This window comes from Anarhichas minor, unplaced genomic scaffold (genome assembly GCF_050575085.1).
Source record: "Anarhichas minor isolate MPS153535 unplaced genomic scaffold, ASM5057508v1 ptg000033l, whole genome shotgun sequence".
NCBI classification, from domain to species: domain Eukaryota; kingdom Metazoa; phylum Chordata; class Actinopteri; order Perciformes; family Anarhichadidae; genus Anarhichas; species Anarhichas minor.
In genome coordinates this window covers 15125506-15140615 of record NW_027466479.1, presented here as the reverse complement: position 1 = coordinate 15140615, position 15110 = coordinate 15125506, and the positions used below count along the sequence as shown (strand labels likewise).

The window sequence follows — 15110 nt, the reverse complement described above, 5'->3', positions numbered from 1 at the left end:
TGATATCACATTTAATGAGGACTAGAGGTACACGGGGGAAAAAAGAGTCAGAATTTCAGAGAGATGCAGACTGGAAGGGGAACAGTGCGAGGAAAAAAAAAAAAAACAGAAGACGAACGATGACATGTGAAAGGAGCAGAGCATGTAAGATTAAGGACACTGGGATGAAAAAAAAGAAGGGGGGAAGGATCAGTAAAAAAAAAATGACATCCAGTCTATGTGTGAAGAAGGAAAAGAGAATTTAAGATAAGGTAGACAGTAATACACAGAAAGAGTGATGTCAATAGAAGCATGGAGACAGAGAGAATGTGACAGAGACACCCTCAACATGCGGTACTTTAACCGTTAGTGGTCAGATCAAGTTGTCAATTCTCAACCAGTGTGTCACCTTCCCTCATCTCCCATTGCGCGCACACACACACACAGACACAGACACACACACACACACACACACACACACACTATCGCATCAATAATATGCAGTGGAGCGGCCCCCGCGGAGCGTTCATCCTCTTCATCCCTTCCACCTCGATGGGACAGAAGTCATTTATGTTGCCATCATTATCACTTCCCCCGAGGGTGATACTGACACAAATGCCGTTTTCTCTCTTTGCGAGGCACTACAAATGACACGATAGTCTCTCCATGGAGCGAGGGGAAGTGGGCCCGCCGACTGTAAACTATCGTTCAACTTAAATTTGTACAGAGACAGAGCGCAAAGCGAAAAGACGGAAAGATTATGTACGTATATTATCTAATAAACATGAGAATTCAAAAATTCTAGCCTTAGAAATAGATGAAGGCAATTTTCTTAAAGCGCCGTACCACTGATGCAGCACAAGTAATATTTTGTAGCTGCAGGCATTGCAATGAAAAAAAAAAAAAAGTCCCCTATACTTGTGGTAACTTGAAAACTCTTTATTTGTTGTAGCTCAGTTAGAGCGTCCTGTGAAGCAGCGATGTACCACGGCACTATAACACTCCGCTACATCACAGCTGGGTGTGGTTGAGCTGGGCTTTTTTATTTTTTTATCCTTCCAAGATCTAGCGTGGAATTACTCTAAAACATACCATGTGTTGATTTACTAATTCAACATGAGTGTGTAAAAGAAAAATACCGTACCATGTCATTGCGTCCAAAGAAAGTGTACACGGCGTACAGGTAGTAGTCGAAGAGCTGCGACACACAGTGGATGACATCGAAGGCGATCGGCTTCAGAATGTTCATCATCTGCATATACTTCCCTGTTGGGAGATGACAGTGAATAAACAGTTAGCAGGAGTTTGTTGGACAAGCTTTATGTGCTCCTGGTTGCATAGCAGGGTGTATCGCAGTGGACACACACACACATTGGGTTTTATTTAAGGCTTAAGAGTTGTTTTTAACCCGGTATCCGTTTATAATAAATGAAATGCTTCGTGTGGGAGATTAAAAGACTTAAACTACAGGAAGTTAATCATGGTGGAGCCACATCCCTTAGGGAAGAACTTCAGCAGGAACGCATTGCATTTGCATACACTCGAGGGCAAGGATTCAGTTCAGCAGGAAGGTAATAAAAGCAATAAGTACAGAGGTACAGGGGTCTAACAAGGTTACCATTGACTCAGAACTGATGAATGGTGGGGGAAAGAAAGAAGAAATAAACTCAATCTAGCTGGTATTGCCACTGAGGCAGCACTATTCTCTCACACTCTTTCTCTTGAACTCAGGGAGCAATCTAACTCATCACAGAGCTGCACAGAGTGAATTAGAAGTGATTGCTTGGACTCAAACTTAGGCTTTTCTCTCAGTTTTGCCACACAGCTCTAAATCAATATCACCAATAAGAGAACACACATTCCATTTCGTACTGCACGGTGTGTCCCGGAACGTTGTGAAGTACGCACCGAAGAAGGAAACAAAGAGGACACTTCAAATGAAAACAGCTGGTAGGAGGATCTGGTTTTTGTTGGAATGACAGAAAATCTGTATCATCCTCAATTATTAAATGAATGAAATGGCAGAAGACTTTTACATCCGTACAAACCACACGGCAAAGATAATTGCCTCGTCTAATTCCTTTCTGACACACGGAAATCACATTATGAAGGTCACACCACCGAGAAACACGCTTTGCCAAAGGAAGGGTTCCGACGTACCTCTTTGGAAAACGAAAAGGTCAGAGCTCAGGTTGAAGGATAATAATTATTAGTGCAGCTCAGTCACACAGATAGCAAGCAGAGAACAGCAGAGTGCACTGATTGCAAAGAGCTGCTTGCTTTATTGGTGAATTAATAGATATCTCAGCAGGTTAGAGAGGAAGCCCACTGCGGCTATGTCTGTGCTGCTCTCAAGCAGGGCTAAGTGGTAGAGTGTGTACTGGATGTGTGTGTTTGTGTGTGTGTGTGTGTGTGTGTGTGTGTGTGTGTGTCTGTGTCTGTGTCTGTGTGTGTGTGTGTGTGTGTGTGCTCAGGACTTACCGACAAGCCGGATGACATTGAGGGTGGTATTGGTGAGAATCGGTGCATTGGTCTTATTAAGGTTGTAGTCGGACTTTTTCTTGCTTCTTATGGTCTCTCGGGACGCACTGATGATGCGTGCAGGGTGTGGGGGGTGAGAGAGAGAGAGTCGGGCAGAGTCATGAGAAGAGGAGAGACTCAGTAATATACTGTATGTTAACATCACTAATCCTCAGAAATGATCGGCCAGGTTCAAAAACCTCAGTGCCGGTCCGAGTCTTCTAATTGATCAATCAGAAGCCATTACACAATGCAGGAGACACAGATGGACCCACGACGGTGGAGTTTGTGAACCGGTGATCCTGGAGCTGCAGACAACCTGACACTGCTCATCGAGCCATATTAGCCAGCAATCATTACACGGGCCTTCTAATTTCCGGATGTGACCGTGCGACCTATTCAATAATGAACCATTAGTGATTCCTGCTGATAAGAATGGGGAATTAGCATTTTAGTGGCTATAGGCTAACGGCAGGTTAATACACAAAGAACAGGAAATCGAATGTGGTGAGAGTGTTTAAGCATGAATATCAGGCCTGCCAGATCTGTGAAATAACGAGACTGAGAACTGAGCACAAACATTAAGACACCATTAATAAATCATTGTGAATTACATGACAGGGAACTCTTATTGTAACAGTGCTTCTGTAATGAGGAGCTACTGAATAAGTAATGGTAGTTAGTATTTTAGTTTCCTGTGCAAATCGGGTGTCGGCTCTCAGATATGCACAAACACACGTACGCACACAGGTTCTTAATATTTCAGTCCATCGCATACACATGCAGACAAAAACATTATGAACTGCACAAGGAGGGTTATAAAATACAAAAACGAAGACGACATGAATAATTACAGCTGCAACATGTTAAGACGGTAATTGTTTGCTTGAATTATATCATCCTTAGAAATAAATGCACCCTGATTATAAAACAAAAAACAAATACAAAACGTTGCATTCAAAACTCTCATTTAAATGAGCTGAATGATTTTTACACACGGTGCAGAGAAGCACGATTGCCTCTGCTTTTGTTAAACAGCGATTCATTTTTTTGAAAAGTCGCCAATTACGTAGGCGGAGGTGGGAAGAAAGAGAATTTTTCATGGGAAGACAAAACGCTTTATACAAGCTTTCTGCCTACTTAGCAGGGTGAGGCAGAGGGGAGCGGAAATGATCATTGCTAAATGCATAAAAAGTGGCGTAATGCACGACTTCCCATCCTTTTAGAACCTTGTTAAAAAGAGTTCATTATCTAATGTTATTTTGCGTCGGTGATTAACATGAGTTACTCCTTTTTTGTGTACATTCACTGACTTTCATAAGTTTAGAATAGCCAGGAGCAGATCTGATGGACCACCGTAACTTCACACGTCATACCCTGAGCTGTGCGTCTTCGGAGTGGCGTAAAACAGTTTGAATTGGAACTGACCTCTTGATGGGGGCATCACCCGTCTGCTCGTCAACATAGTCCTGCTTGAGCTCCTCAGGGACATCGCTGTCACTGTCGTAATCTTGGTACACACTCTTCTCCAGCTCGTCTGACTCGTACTTGAATTAGCGAAGAGAAAGAGCAGATGGACGTCAATGGAAAATGGTCAAATGGGCAGTGCAAAGAAGAAATGCCGTACGGATGAACTGAGTGGAAGGGATAAAAAAAGTCAAACACCGTTGTAACATGCTGTGAAACTTTGCTGACACATCACCGGTTGTTAGAGGAGGAAGAGTTGACGAAGCGTGAACAAAATGATGCCATGCGAAATCGTGTCATCAAAAAAAAACGCTGTAAAACCAAAACCATACAGCTGTAATTAAATGATCAACTTAAATTATCCCCATCTTTTAGCCCTAATGGGTGCATAACCATGAAATGACTGGCTTGAGAAGGAAAGGCAGAAAATGAATTCACCTCACCGAAGAGAGTCTGGGTAAAGCTCCCCTGAAATAAGACAAAATTGTCTTTGTCCTTTACTGCAAGCTGAAGCAACACAGCAGCCATTTAGAAAGGATTACAAGCTTAAAGAGTGAGCGAAGCTAGGGCTTCTGCAAGCCCGACATGTTGGATATTGCTTTTGATGTTGAGCCTGTTACGAAAAAAAAAAAATATATATATATATATATACACACAGTTGTGTGAAAAAGTGTTTGCCCCCTTCCTGATTTCTTATTTTTTTGCATGTTTGTCACACTTAAATGTTTCAGATCATCAAACAAATTTAAATATTAGACAAAGATAACACAAGTAAACACAAAATGCAGTTTTTAAATGAAGGTTTTTATTATTAAGGGGGAAAAAAAATCCAAACCTACATGGCCCTGTGTGAAAAAGTGATTGCCCCCTAAACCTAATAACTGGTTGGGCCACCCTTAGCAGCAACAACTAGAATCAAGCGTTTGCGATAACTGGCAATGAGTCTTTTACAGCGCTGTAGAGGAATTTTGGCCCACTCATCTTTGCAGAATTGTTTTAAATCAGCCACATTGGAGGGTTTTCGAGCATGAACCGCCTTTTTAAGGTCATGCCACAGCATCTCAATCGGATTCAGGTCGGGACTTTGACTAGGCCACTCCAAAGTCTTCATTTTGTTTTTCTTAAGCCATTCAGAGGTGGACTTGCTGGTGTGTTTTGGATCATTCTCCTGCTGCAGAAAAGTGCGGTTCAGCTTGAGGTCACGAAAAGATGGCCGGACATTCTCCTGCAGGATTTTTTGGTAGACAGCAGAATTTCTTTGGATGTTGTTCTGGGGTCTTTTGTGACCTCTTGGATGAGTCGTCGCTGCGCTCTTGGGGTAATTTTGGTCGGCTGGCCACTCCTGGGAAGGTTCACCACTGTTCCACGTTTTCGCCATTTGTGGATAATGGCTCTCACTGTGGTTCGCTGGAGTCCCAAAGCTTTAGAAATGGCTTTGTAACCTTTTCCAGACTGATAGATCTCAATTACTTTGTTTCTCATTTGTTGCTGAATTTCTTTGGATCGCAGCATGATGTCTAGCTTTTGAGGATCTTTTGGTCTACCTCACTTTGTTAGGCAGGTCTTATTTAAGTGATTTCTTGATTGAGAACAGGTGTGGCAGTAATCAGGCCTGGGTGTGGCTAGATAAATTGAACTCAGCTTTCCAAAGATGTGATAAACCACAGTTAATTTATGTTTTAACAGGGGGGGGGGGCAATCACTTTTTCACACAGGGCCATGTAGGTTTGGATTTTTTCCCCCCTTAATAATAAAAACCTTCATTTAAAAACTGCATTTTGTGTTTACTTGTGTTATCTTTGTCTAATATTTAAATTTGTTTGATGATCTGAAACATTTAAGTGTGACAAACATGCAAAAAAAATAAGAAATCAGGAAGGGGGCAAACAGTTTTTCACACAACTGTATATATATATACACACATATAAAAAGTGGGTGTCAGGGCACCTGTGTACTTTCTTCTCCCCATCCTTGAAGAGGAAAACTGTTTTGTTTAACAAATAAGCCTTGAAGGAACAACCCAAGTGATTTCTGACTTTATGCTCGTCAAAGGAGGAGCACTAATGTATAACATCCACAGTACTAATATTCTCTGGATCACTGTATTCATGCATTCGATATCTGGTTGAACCCAATAGAAGCCTTGACAGACATTAGGTGTGTTTTCTTCTCTCCGTCTTGTGGTGTCACATCAGTCTGTGATCGGAGCTGAGAAGTGACAGTCGTAATGCACAAAAGATGTTATTATTATTATTATTATTATTATTACTACAGCAGTAGTGCTGCTTACCAAGACCATAAGACCGGCAGAGTGTTTGAGCTCCAGTTGCCTGCCGAATAATAAGGATTTGTCAGCTACAGAGAGGCAATGCTGCTGTGTGTGATGGCAAAGAAAACTTTCCTCAAGGAACAAGAGGGTCTTGACGTAAGACTAGTGTAGCTGCTAACAGTACTTTGCAAATGCATGTACGAGGAATGCACCGATCCAACTTTTTTCTGTCTCGATAGCGATTCCTGAGCTTTGGGTACTGATCCGATACCAGTGTTTCATTAATAAGCTGTATCCCTCAATGTGTGGACGTGACTGGGATCCATCTTCTATGTGTAAGGCAACATCAGGCCTGACCTAAATATTGCTTTCCTAACTCTGTAAAACAAAATGCAATAAATAAATACATAGATATATTTATTGAAATGTTATTTATTATTAGAATAATCAATCGTGCAACAGCAACTTGGTCAACATTTTTCTAAATTAACAGGAACTGCAATTCAAGTGTAAACCTTTTTAATGCAGCAACAATTGGTCAACACTTAAAGATGTTAAAATTAATTAAATAAATAAATGTAATGTATATAGTTGCATTGTCACCGATGTTTGAGTCAGCATCGGCCCAATATCTGATAGAAAAAAAACGAGAAATGAATTCATCTAAGTATTTTCAAACTTAAACTTTTTTTTTTCCGTGGTCCTGGTGGTCATCAGTATCGGTGCAGCACATACTGCAGGACGTGCATTGTGTAACCACACAATAGGAGCCACTGTTGTTGTTGTTGCTCAATATAATGGTACAGACAATGCCCATTATGTTTTCAGATTAAGATTCGTCAGGCAAGCAGAAGAGCTTGCTTTCAGTTGTTGGACAAGACAACAGGCTCACAAATTAAGCTTGGCTGCTCCTCTGGGTGTGAAGATGCAGTTGCACAAAGCACACTGATGGATGAACGGTGAAACAGGCTGTTTAAAGAAAAAGACTACCAAGCAGTGAAACATTTTTATTTTAACGTAAAGTGCTGCCTATTTATATTTAACACAAAACAGAGTAGAAATACGTTTCTCAGAAATAAAAAGGTTTCTAATATATACTAAACACTACACTGCAGACTACACAATAGTACTAAATGTTGCTAAGAAAAATGTGTTAAATTTGTTGCGGCACAAAACAATCATCGAACATGACTACATTATTAAATGCAGCTCTAATATTAAGTTTATTTTTTGCTTTGCCAATGAATCTACCCAAGGAGTTAATTTGCTGTTTAACAGCTGATATGACATGTCAGACCATGTGTCAAAGTGTTATAACAATCATGCACGTTCTGTACCACTACACCAGAACGTAGTGTGTTATGGCCCTGGTGAGGACAGCTCGATGGCTGCTGTAAACAACTCGATGACCCACAGTGATTATGTCCCGATTAATCAACTTGGATCTTCATTACCGTGTTTGGTGATGCCCTTCATTACCGTGATTTGGTGGTTGCGGTTTCCACTTACCCCGTTCGATGCCAGCACATCCTCCGTCTCCTCCTCTTTGTTCTCAGCATGCATCTCGAAGGGGTTTCCCTCCTGAAGGTACTGCTGGAACAGAGAGAGCTCGTCCTGAGCCGCGCTGGTCGAGGACGCGGCCCGTTTGCTCGGGGAAACGGACGGAGAGCGGCACTGGCCCATGAATTTAAACTCCTGGATTGGAGAAGACGGGACAGAGACAGACAAGAAATGGATTTCATGTTTGGTAGCGTAGATGAACCCTAATCTTTTAAGACTTGAGCATTTCAGAACTTGCCCAGTATCAAATCATGTTATCATACAAAGTCTGTTAAAATACTACACAACGTTGGTGCCCAACAGGGATTAAAGGGTTAACGGGCATTGCCTGTTAGCCTAACAGTAATGTATACACACACTATTCTCAAGGCATAGGTTTTATTATAGGGATTCTTGGGCATGTGTGTTTGTTGCAAAACGTGCCCAAGCAAGACAGACGTGAAAGGGAAAACAAGATGCATGAAATTGAAATAAACTAATTTGAATTAACTCCATTTATCTTTGGGACAGCTCTATCTTTCCATTTGTTTCTTTCTTCTTCTGTGAAGTGAGCTGAACATGTTGTAAGCACAAGGATCTTTTATGTGAGTTGGTTATATAGAATATGTCCGTGAGATACTGGATATCGATACGTGATCAACATTAAGCTCTGATACTCACGGGTTTATTTTATAACTGTGTGGGAAATAAAATGTTCCAACAACAACAACAGGGACTACAGCCATTTTATCTTCATCTGTGTTATATAACATGCAGTGAACTTTACTCCTCCTATGGGAGGCTGACACACTTGCACACACATACACCATTGAGCAGGATCCCCTGTGTTTCATATCATTGTGCAAATTTCACAGCAGGGGGTGCGTGCGACGAGAGACAGCGTAGGATGGATGAATGCTACCGTGCTTCCCTTTCTCTCCTCAGTGACGGGATTCTTACTCACATGGAGCTGGGCGATGTTAAAGTTAGACTTCACTGGGCAAAGTTCCCACGTCTCATTTTCCAGAAACATCCTCAGCTCTTCCAGTCGTGCCCTGAGGGGATGAGAGAAAGAGAAAACGTTACGCGAATAGAGTAAGGCACGAAGAAGAAGAAGTGGAAAAGAAGAAGTGGAAAAGAAGAAGTCAACATGTGTCCATCGCTGACCAGCAGTGAATTCAGGTCTGTTTACAATCCGAGAGTCCAGATTAAGTGTGCCGACATCAAAAAGCCTGCAAAGGTCACTGATACACAGTGAAAAGGAAGGTGTGTGTGTGTGTGTGTGTGTGTGTGTGTGTGTGTGTGTGTGTGTGTGTGTGTGTCATGTTTCCATGTTAACTGTCGTCAGAGCTCGAGACAGCCACCCTGATGGTAGGTCAATATCAGGTCTCGCTGTGTGAAATGTCAGAGCAGTGGAACACTGCAGTGGCCCGTGTTACTTAAAGGTGTTTGAAGTGTGAGAAGTGACAGAATAAGGAACGGTGGCGTGAGACAGGGAAGCCTTGTGGCACAGAAATATAGAAGGGATATCAAATGCATTTAAAGTCAGTCCCTGTTGGCGCATGCTGGCATCTTGTGCTGCAGTTATATTCCTCTAATGGAATGCAACGAGAATTAAAAAGGACATTAAAGCTTTGAAAACATTTCAATCAATCGGAGAAAATGAGTTGGGGAAAATACAAGCAGACATTACCAACGGCGCAGCTCTTAGATACTTATCATGTCTGAACCCTGACAATGTCATTCTGTCCTCTGCACCCGTAGGCCAACAACACACCCACCCCGATGACTGAGTGTGTTACTGCAGGCATCTGGCAGACCAATACAGGCAGCAGCCAGTCAAAGTTCACTGATGGGTAATCTCTTTGGGAATGACACCCGGCTGGAAAATGAATCAAACCTAATGTAAGATGATGCACGCTGGAAGCCTGCCGGCCACCAGTGCAGATGTGCTGGTGGACACATTAGAGGCGTTGATAATATGCCATCACAATGCTGTCTCGTGTTCGCCTCCTCATCTTCTTCTCTCTCTCCCTGGAACTGTCGCCTCTAACAATCTCTTTTTCACTTCCAATTCACACAGCATCCCATCATGCCTCCGTGTCTACCTCCGTTGACAATTTGTGTCAAAGGAGTGAAGCTTTTTGTTGTTTAGCATTCTGATATCCAAGAATCCTTTCAGTGTATCTTGATGGCTAATCATAACACTGATCAATGCAAATCACATCTGATGATGTGTCGCTGTCTGCTTGAAAGCATACATATTCATGTGGTCGGCAGGGGGTTACATAATCAGGAGGTAAATGTGCTGCCAGCTCAGTGAGTGTTACCGTGTAATTACACATCTACTCCGAAGAGGGCTGCGCTGGGAATAGAGCCAGGTTGTGATTGGGTGTAAAAGTTTCTGTCAAGCGACCTGCTGTCTACCATCGTCTCAGCGGCTTTCTTTCAAAAATATATATATATATATATATATATATATATATATATATATATGGGGACTGCACGTCAGATCCATGCACTCACAATCAAACCTATCGGGTCACGAAAAGATTAGAAGGTACGTCCAATTTTTACGCAATCCAGGTGACGATCCAGATGCAACAAAAGACAGCTCACCTGTGATAGTTTTTAAAGTAGTTGACACTCTGGCGCTTGATAGACTCCTGCAGGACCTCTGACTTGCTGCCGCAGAACTCCTCGCCCACCTGCATCAACCTGAAAGAGAAGGTTAAAGGATGAGGAAACGCATAACGACAGACCAAAATGAAGGGCAAAGAAAGAAGACAAAGGGATTTCTCACTGGTGCAGTTATCTGATGGAGCATGTAGTGAGATTACCCAGTGTAAGGAGAGTAGTGGTGGACTCTTTGATGGCTTCCGATTGATATTTACTTTATTTGTGGTGCACATGCCTACAATGATGCAACCACCACAAGTTAGGGCTACCGTGATAAAGGTCATGATTTGATCTATACGAGTAAATCAATAAAGTAGTAATTTTAAGGGTTTATTGCACAAAATATATACATTTCACTCTGTATCTTTATAATATGTGCTTCTGCATAAACCATCCTTAAATGTTGTGTGGGTTTCTTTTGCAGTCAAAAAATGTAAAAGTGATTTTCTAAATGATCAAAAACAGCCCTTTAGCCTGAAAGCCTCTCCAGGAAGACCACTGTGTGTGTGTGTGTGTGTGTGTGTGTGTGTGTGTGTGTGTGTGTGTGTAGGTGTTTGACTGACAGCTGGGCCAGCGGGGGCACACAGACACGATGTAAACAGACTCGCTCTGGTAAAACTGTAAACTGCCAGTCAAGGGACAGACAATGTTTTGTGAGCAGTGGTATTGAAGAAAAAGGACGTGTCTGAATCTAAAGTAAGCCACCTAAAATAATCTATTTTGACATTTTAAGGTAGCTGGATACATTATCTCATCTACAGTGTGTACACAGATACCAACAGTCATGCAAACAGTGGCTCCATTAGATCAACAAACACTAAATGTAAATTTCCTTTTTGGGGGTTTTGATTTGGGTCACAGGTCCTCAAATTCACAGAACAATTCAATAGGATGTCACAGATAGATACACATCATTTCAGGTGGACTTGAAAACATTAACAATAATATCCTGGATTCTCTTCCCTCCACCCACAAACTTGTTCCAGTCGAGTACAGGCTTCACTCCCACATGCAGCAGCAACGAGCTGAGCAACGCGCAGGTCGACCAAAGGGTGTGTACGCTTCCTATTTGTTGTCCATAGAAGTGCAAAACACACTGGAGTACATTATCATAACCAGAGTTAGTGTAATTATTAAAGTGTAATGTTTTAAATGGGTTTGGACTTACTGCCATTATAATTTCAACAAAGCCAATGATCATTTTCTTATTGGACAAAGGATTTTGTGTTTGTGTGTTTGTGTGTTTGTGCGTGTTCGCATAATCTCATTCAGTTAGTGAGCAAGTGACTGAGGAAAAAAAAGAAGAAAGAGAGAGAGAGAGAGACTGCTTGTGAAAGTATATCGACCTGAAAAAAAGATTTAAAAAGACGAGACAGAGAGACGGACAGCAACGGCAAGATGATGAAGACCAATTAGAGGAAACGAGGGTGAGCTGGCTGCTCTGGTCTTGCGGCGTACCTGCTGATGACATCAAGCACCACTATGAAATCGTCATACTTGAAGTTCGACATGTCAGTCCCCAGGATGTAGGCCTTCGCTTTCAACTGGACGTCCTGAGGACAGAAATGAGAGGCACACGGTGATTTGGACAAAAAAAAAAATTTAAATCAGAGAAAATAAATAAATGAAAAGCAAAGCTAGGAGCGGACTTGTTGGAAGAGACATGGCAGCTTGTGGAACGACATGAAGAGTCATGCTTAGAGAGAGAGAGCGAGAGAGAGAGAGAGAGAGAGAGAGAGAGATAGAGAGAGCACTATTCGTTCCAACCTGCCAGATCCGTGTCAGTCCGTGCTCCAGCTTCTTCTTCACGTAGCTGCGGTCCACCACAGACTCATCAGACTCTGCTGCCGCGGCACCATCTAGAGGTATTCAAAGACAGAACAAAGACCGACTAACAACTGATAACCAGACTGAGGAAATTCAGTTTCCCTTTATCCATTGCATTTATCTATTGTTCGACGGTGTCATTTGAGCATGACTCAAAGAATTGAATTTACTCATTTCAACGGACATCTGCACAATGATTGGATGAGCAGACTGGATCAGAATCCGAACAAAAGTCCAAAAAGGACTATTCTTATAGCCGGTGAAGAAGCAAATGAAAAACATCTCTTTAATAATGATGAAATATGATTCCTCAGATGCAATAATAATGTAATATTATAATACAGGAGAAATATCACATAGCTGATCTGCAGATCTGAAATGTGTGACTATTGTCCTTCATTGTTAGTTTGGCCATGTAAACAGTCTGTAGGCTGAATACTGTGAGACTTTTTTTTTGTCCAAAAGTGGATGTCAGCCAGCATTTGACAGGAGTGTAGGGCACAGAGTCCCTCAAGAGAGCAAAGACTGACAATATGACAAAACCGGATGACACTTGCATAAGGTGCTGAGGACAGGCAGCCTGAAAATTAAACCAACATCTCCAGAGAACGTGGTTCCTCCTCCATCACCTCACTGTCCTCTACTTTGTGTTGTTTTCTCACCGATCAGATAGAATACCATGTGGAGCAGCAGACACGACAATGTCACAGTAGCTGCAATACTTTCCTCTGGCTGGGAATTGCTTCAATCAGACTGAAGCTGCTGGCTCGCTCCGTTTGAAGTGGATCTCTGGGAAAGCCAGCAGCAGTGAGCCTGTGAGCTCTCAACCCCACCTTAAAAAACTAAAAAATGTGAGAGACTCATCCTGGTGACGGGTCAATGATTTTGTAGTCTTCTCTTTTGTTACTGGGCTTAATAGAAGTCTCTTTTAAAATGAATAAATGCCACAACGTACACATTGAACATATACGTTTTAAAGTCTGCTATACAGCTACAGGGCTACGCTCCTCTTTTTGGATTTAGTGTCACCAAGATGCTTTTGCAGTAAATATGCTGGAAGCCTCCAACTCAATCGTTCATGAACAACATTCAGTGCAGCGCGGTATATAATAAACACAAATAACAAGTCCAAAAGCATATTCACAACAGTTTCTCAGCCGGAGAGAAACAAATAACTCTGGTCATGGCCGATAGCCAAAACCTCAGAAGAAGGACCAAGTGTGCGCACATCCAGGCAGAGAGACACTCCGGCGCAAGACAAAAAGTACTAAACTGCAGAGCACAAAGGAGGTCTGCACACAGTTAGGCTACACATAAACAGTGTATTTCTCTTTTTAAGGAAACGTTTTGATCTGTGAGACCTTCCTCAAGCCTTTAAACAAGAACCAAAGTAAAACATTTAAAATGCTGCAGCATCTGTTTTAAAATATACTGCTCTCTTCTGGTTAAAAGCATTCTTTTAAAATACTGGACAAGAGTGATAATTTACAGGCAAACGAAACAATCCACACACTGAATCCATCTCCATGTGCTCCAATCACAGGCGGGAGATCAGATTATTGGTGAGAAAGACATTCAAGAGGACAGAATTTAAGAGCCGCTCAAGAGCACTGAAGAAAACATAAAAGTGTCACCGCCTGAATACGTGTGGATCTCGTTTTGTTTGAGATCAAACACACACACACACAGCCATTCATTCACCATGGAACCAGACGATGGTTAGACACATTAGTCAGGCATGAATCACGGGGAGTGTTTTTCTTATTCTGAAGCAGTGAGATGGTTGAAAGACCTGAAGCCTAAAACATACAAACACATAATTTAACTCGGCTTGACTCAAAGATCTCCGAGCTGCAGTCAAAACAGAGCAACTGTAGAGAGAACCCGCTAAGTGAGGTGTTTGTCTTCTGAGCGAGTCCATGAATAGCTCTCTTGCCATTTAGTCTGTTTATATAACAAATAAACACTTATTTCCCTTTTTAGGGCAAAGAATGTTACTTAATAGCAAAATGTCATATCGAATGTAACCTATCCAATCCATTAAAAGAGAGTCCAAACATGAACGTTCTTACACCCACACACTGAGTATATCTAATTGTGTGAATATAGTAACGGAGAGCAAGAGAAAGGGCAGGAAGAGTTGAAGAAAGCCTTCTCAACTGGATGTCGTAAGATAAAGAAAAAACGATCAAAAACGATCTCAAGAGGTTAAAAGGTTTGAAAAACCAAAAGACAGAAGTGGGGATCAGTGAGCCTGGATTAATCAGAGCTCCTCAGGAACCTCAAAGTGTGTGAAGGTATTACTTTATGGGGATAGAGGGGAAAAAGAGAAGCGCTTCATTCGCCAATATGACGCGTTTATAAATGAACAGGCAGGTTGTTTAAGTGCAACACAAATATATGTAAGCGTAATCCTGGGATTATACATTTAGAGCTTTATATTAGCTGATGGAGCCAGTGTGCAGGGGTCGCTAAGTTTGTACATTATTAATCAATGTAGGAGTTTTCAATCACATTCTTAAAAGGAGAACTCCACCTATTTTACACATCAAAGTCGGTCTTGGGGGAGTTCTACTGCATATGTGAATAAAAGCTGTGTAGAGCCTTTTGTGGCTCCCCAGGGAGGGAGGAGTCTGATGGATTGACATCACTTGAGTCAGCGTTGGAGTTTAAAAATGAAACCAGAGCTGGGGTTTTGACTGAAGTGAGTTTACCTCTGCAGCCCGCTCCTCCACTCCGCTTGAGGCTAGCAGCTCAAGGCTACATAGGCAACACGAATCTACGACTGAAATGGTTGCGGACCAGTTGCATCATGGGTAATGTAGGCACC

General features: G+C 42.0%; 1 protein-coding gene across 5 annotated transcripts in view; it reads right to left on the bottom strand.

Moving 5' to 3' along the window:
* The window catches only part of vps50 (VPS50 subunit of EARP/GARPII complex), an 84858-nt gene that overhangs the window by 26301 nt on the left and 43447 nt on the right, over window positions 1-15110 (bottom strand). For 4 of the 5 annotated variants that reach the window (XR_012957676.1, XM_076106419.1, XM_076106420.1 and 1 more), the window contains exons 14-21: window positions 12221-12312; window positions 11912-12006; window positions 10394-10492; window positions 8739-8829; window positions 7745-7930; window positions 3928-4046; window positions 2461-2567; window positions 1124-1245 (exon numbers count right to left, since the gene is read on the bottom strand). Coding sequence is in view for 4 of the 5 variants with exons in the window: in XM_076106419.1 (XP_075962534.1) it covers window positions 1124-1245; window positions 2461-2567; window positions 3928-4046; window positions 7745-7930; window positions 8739-8829; window positions 10394-10492; window positions 11912-12006; window positions 12221-12312 (911 nt within the window). In the remaining variant the exon portion in view is untranslated. Of the gene's footprint in view, window positions 1-1123; window positions 1246-2460; window positions 2568-3927; window positions 4047-4655; window positions 6868-7744; window positions 7931-8738; window positions 8830-10393; window positions 10493-11911; window positions 12007-12220; window positions 12313-15110 lie in introns of those variants that run through there. The other variant, XM_076106423.1, reaches the window with a different exon arrangement.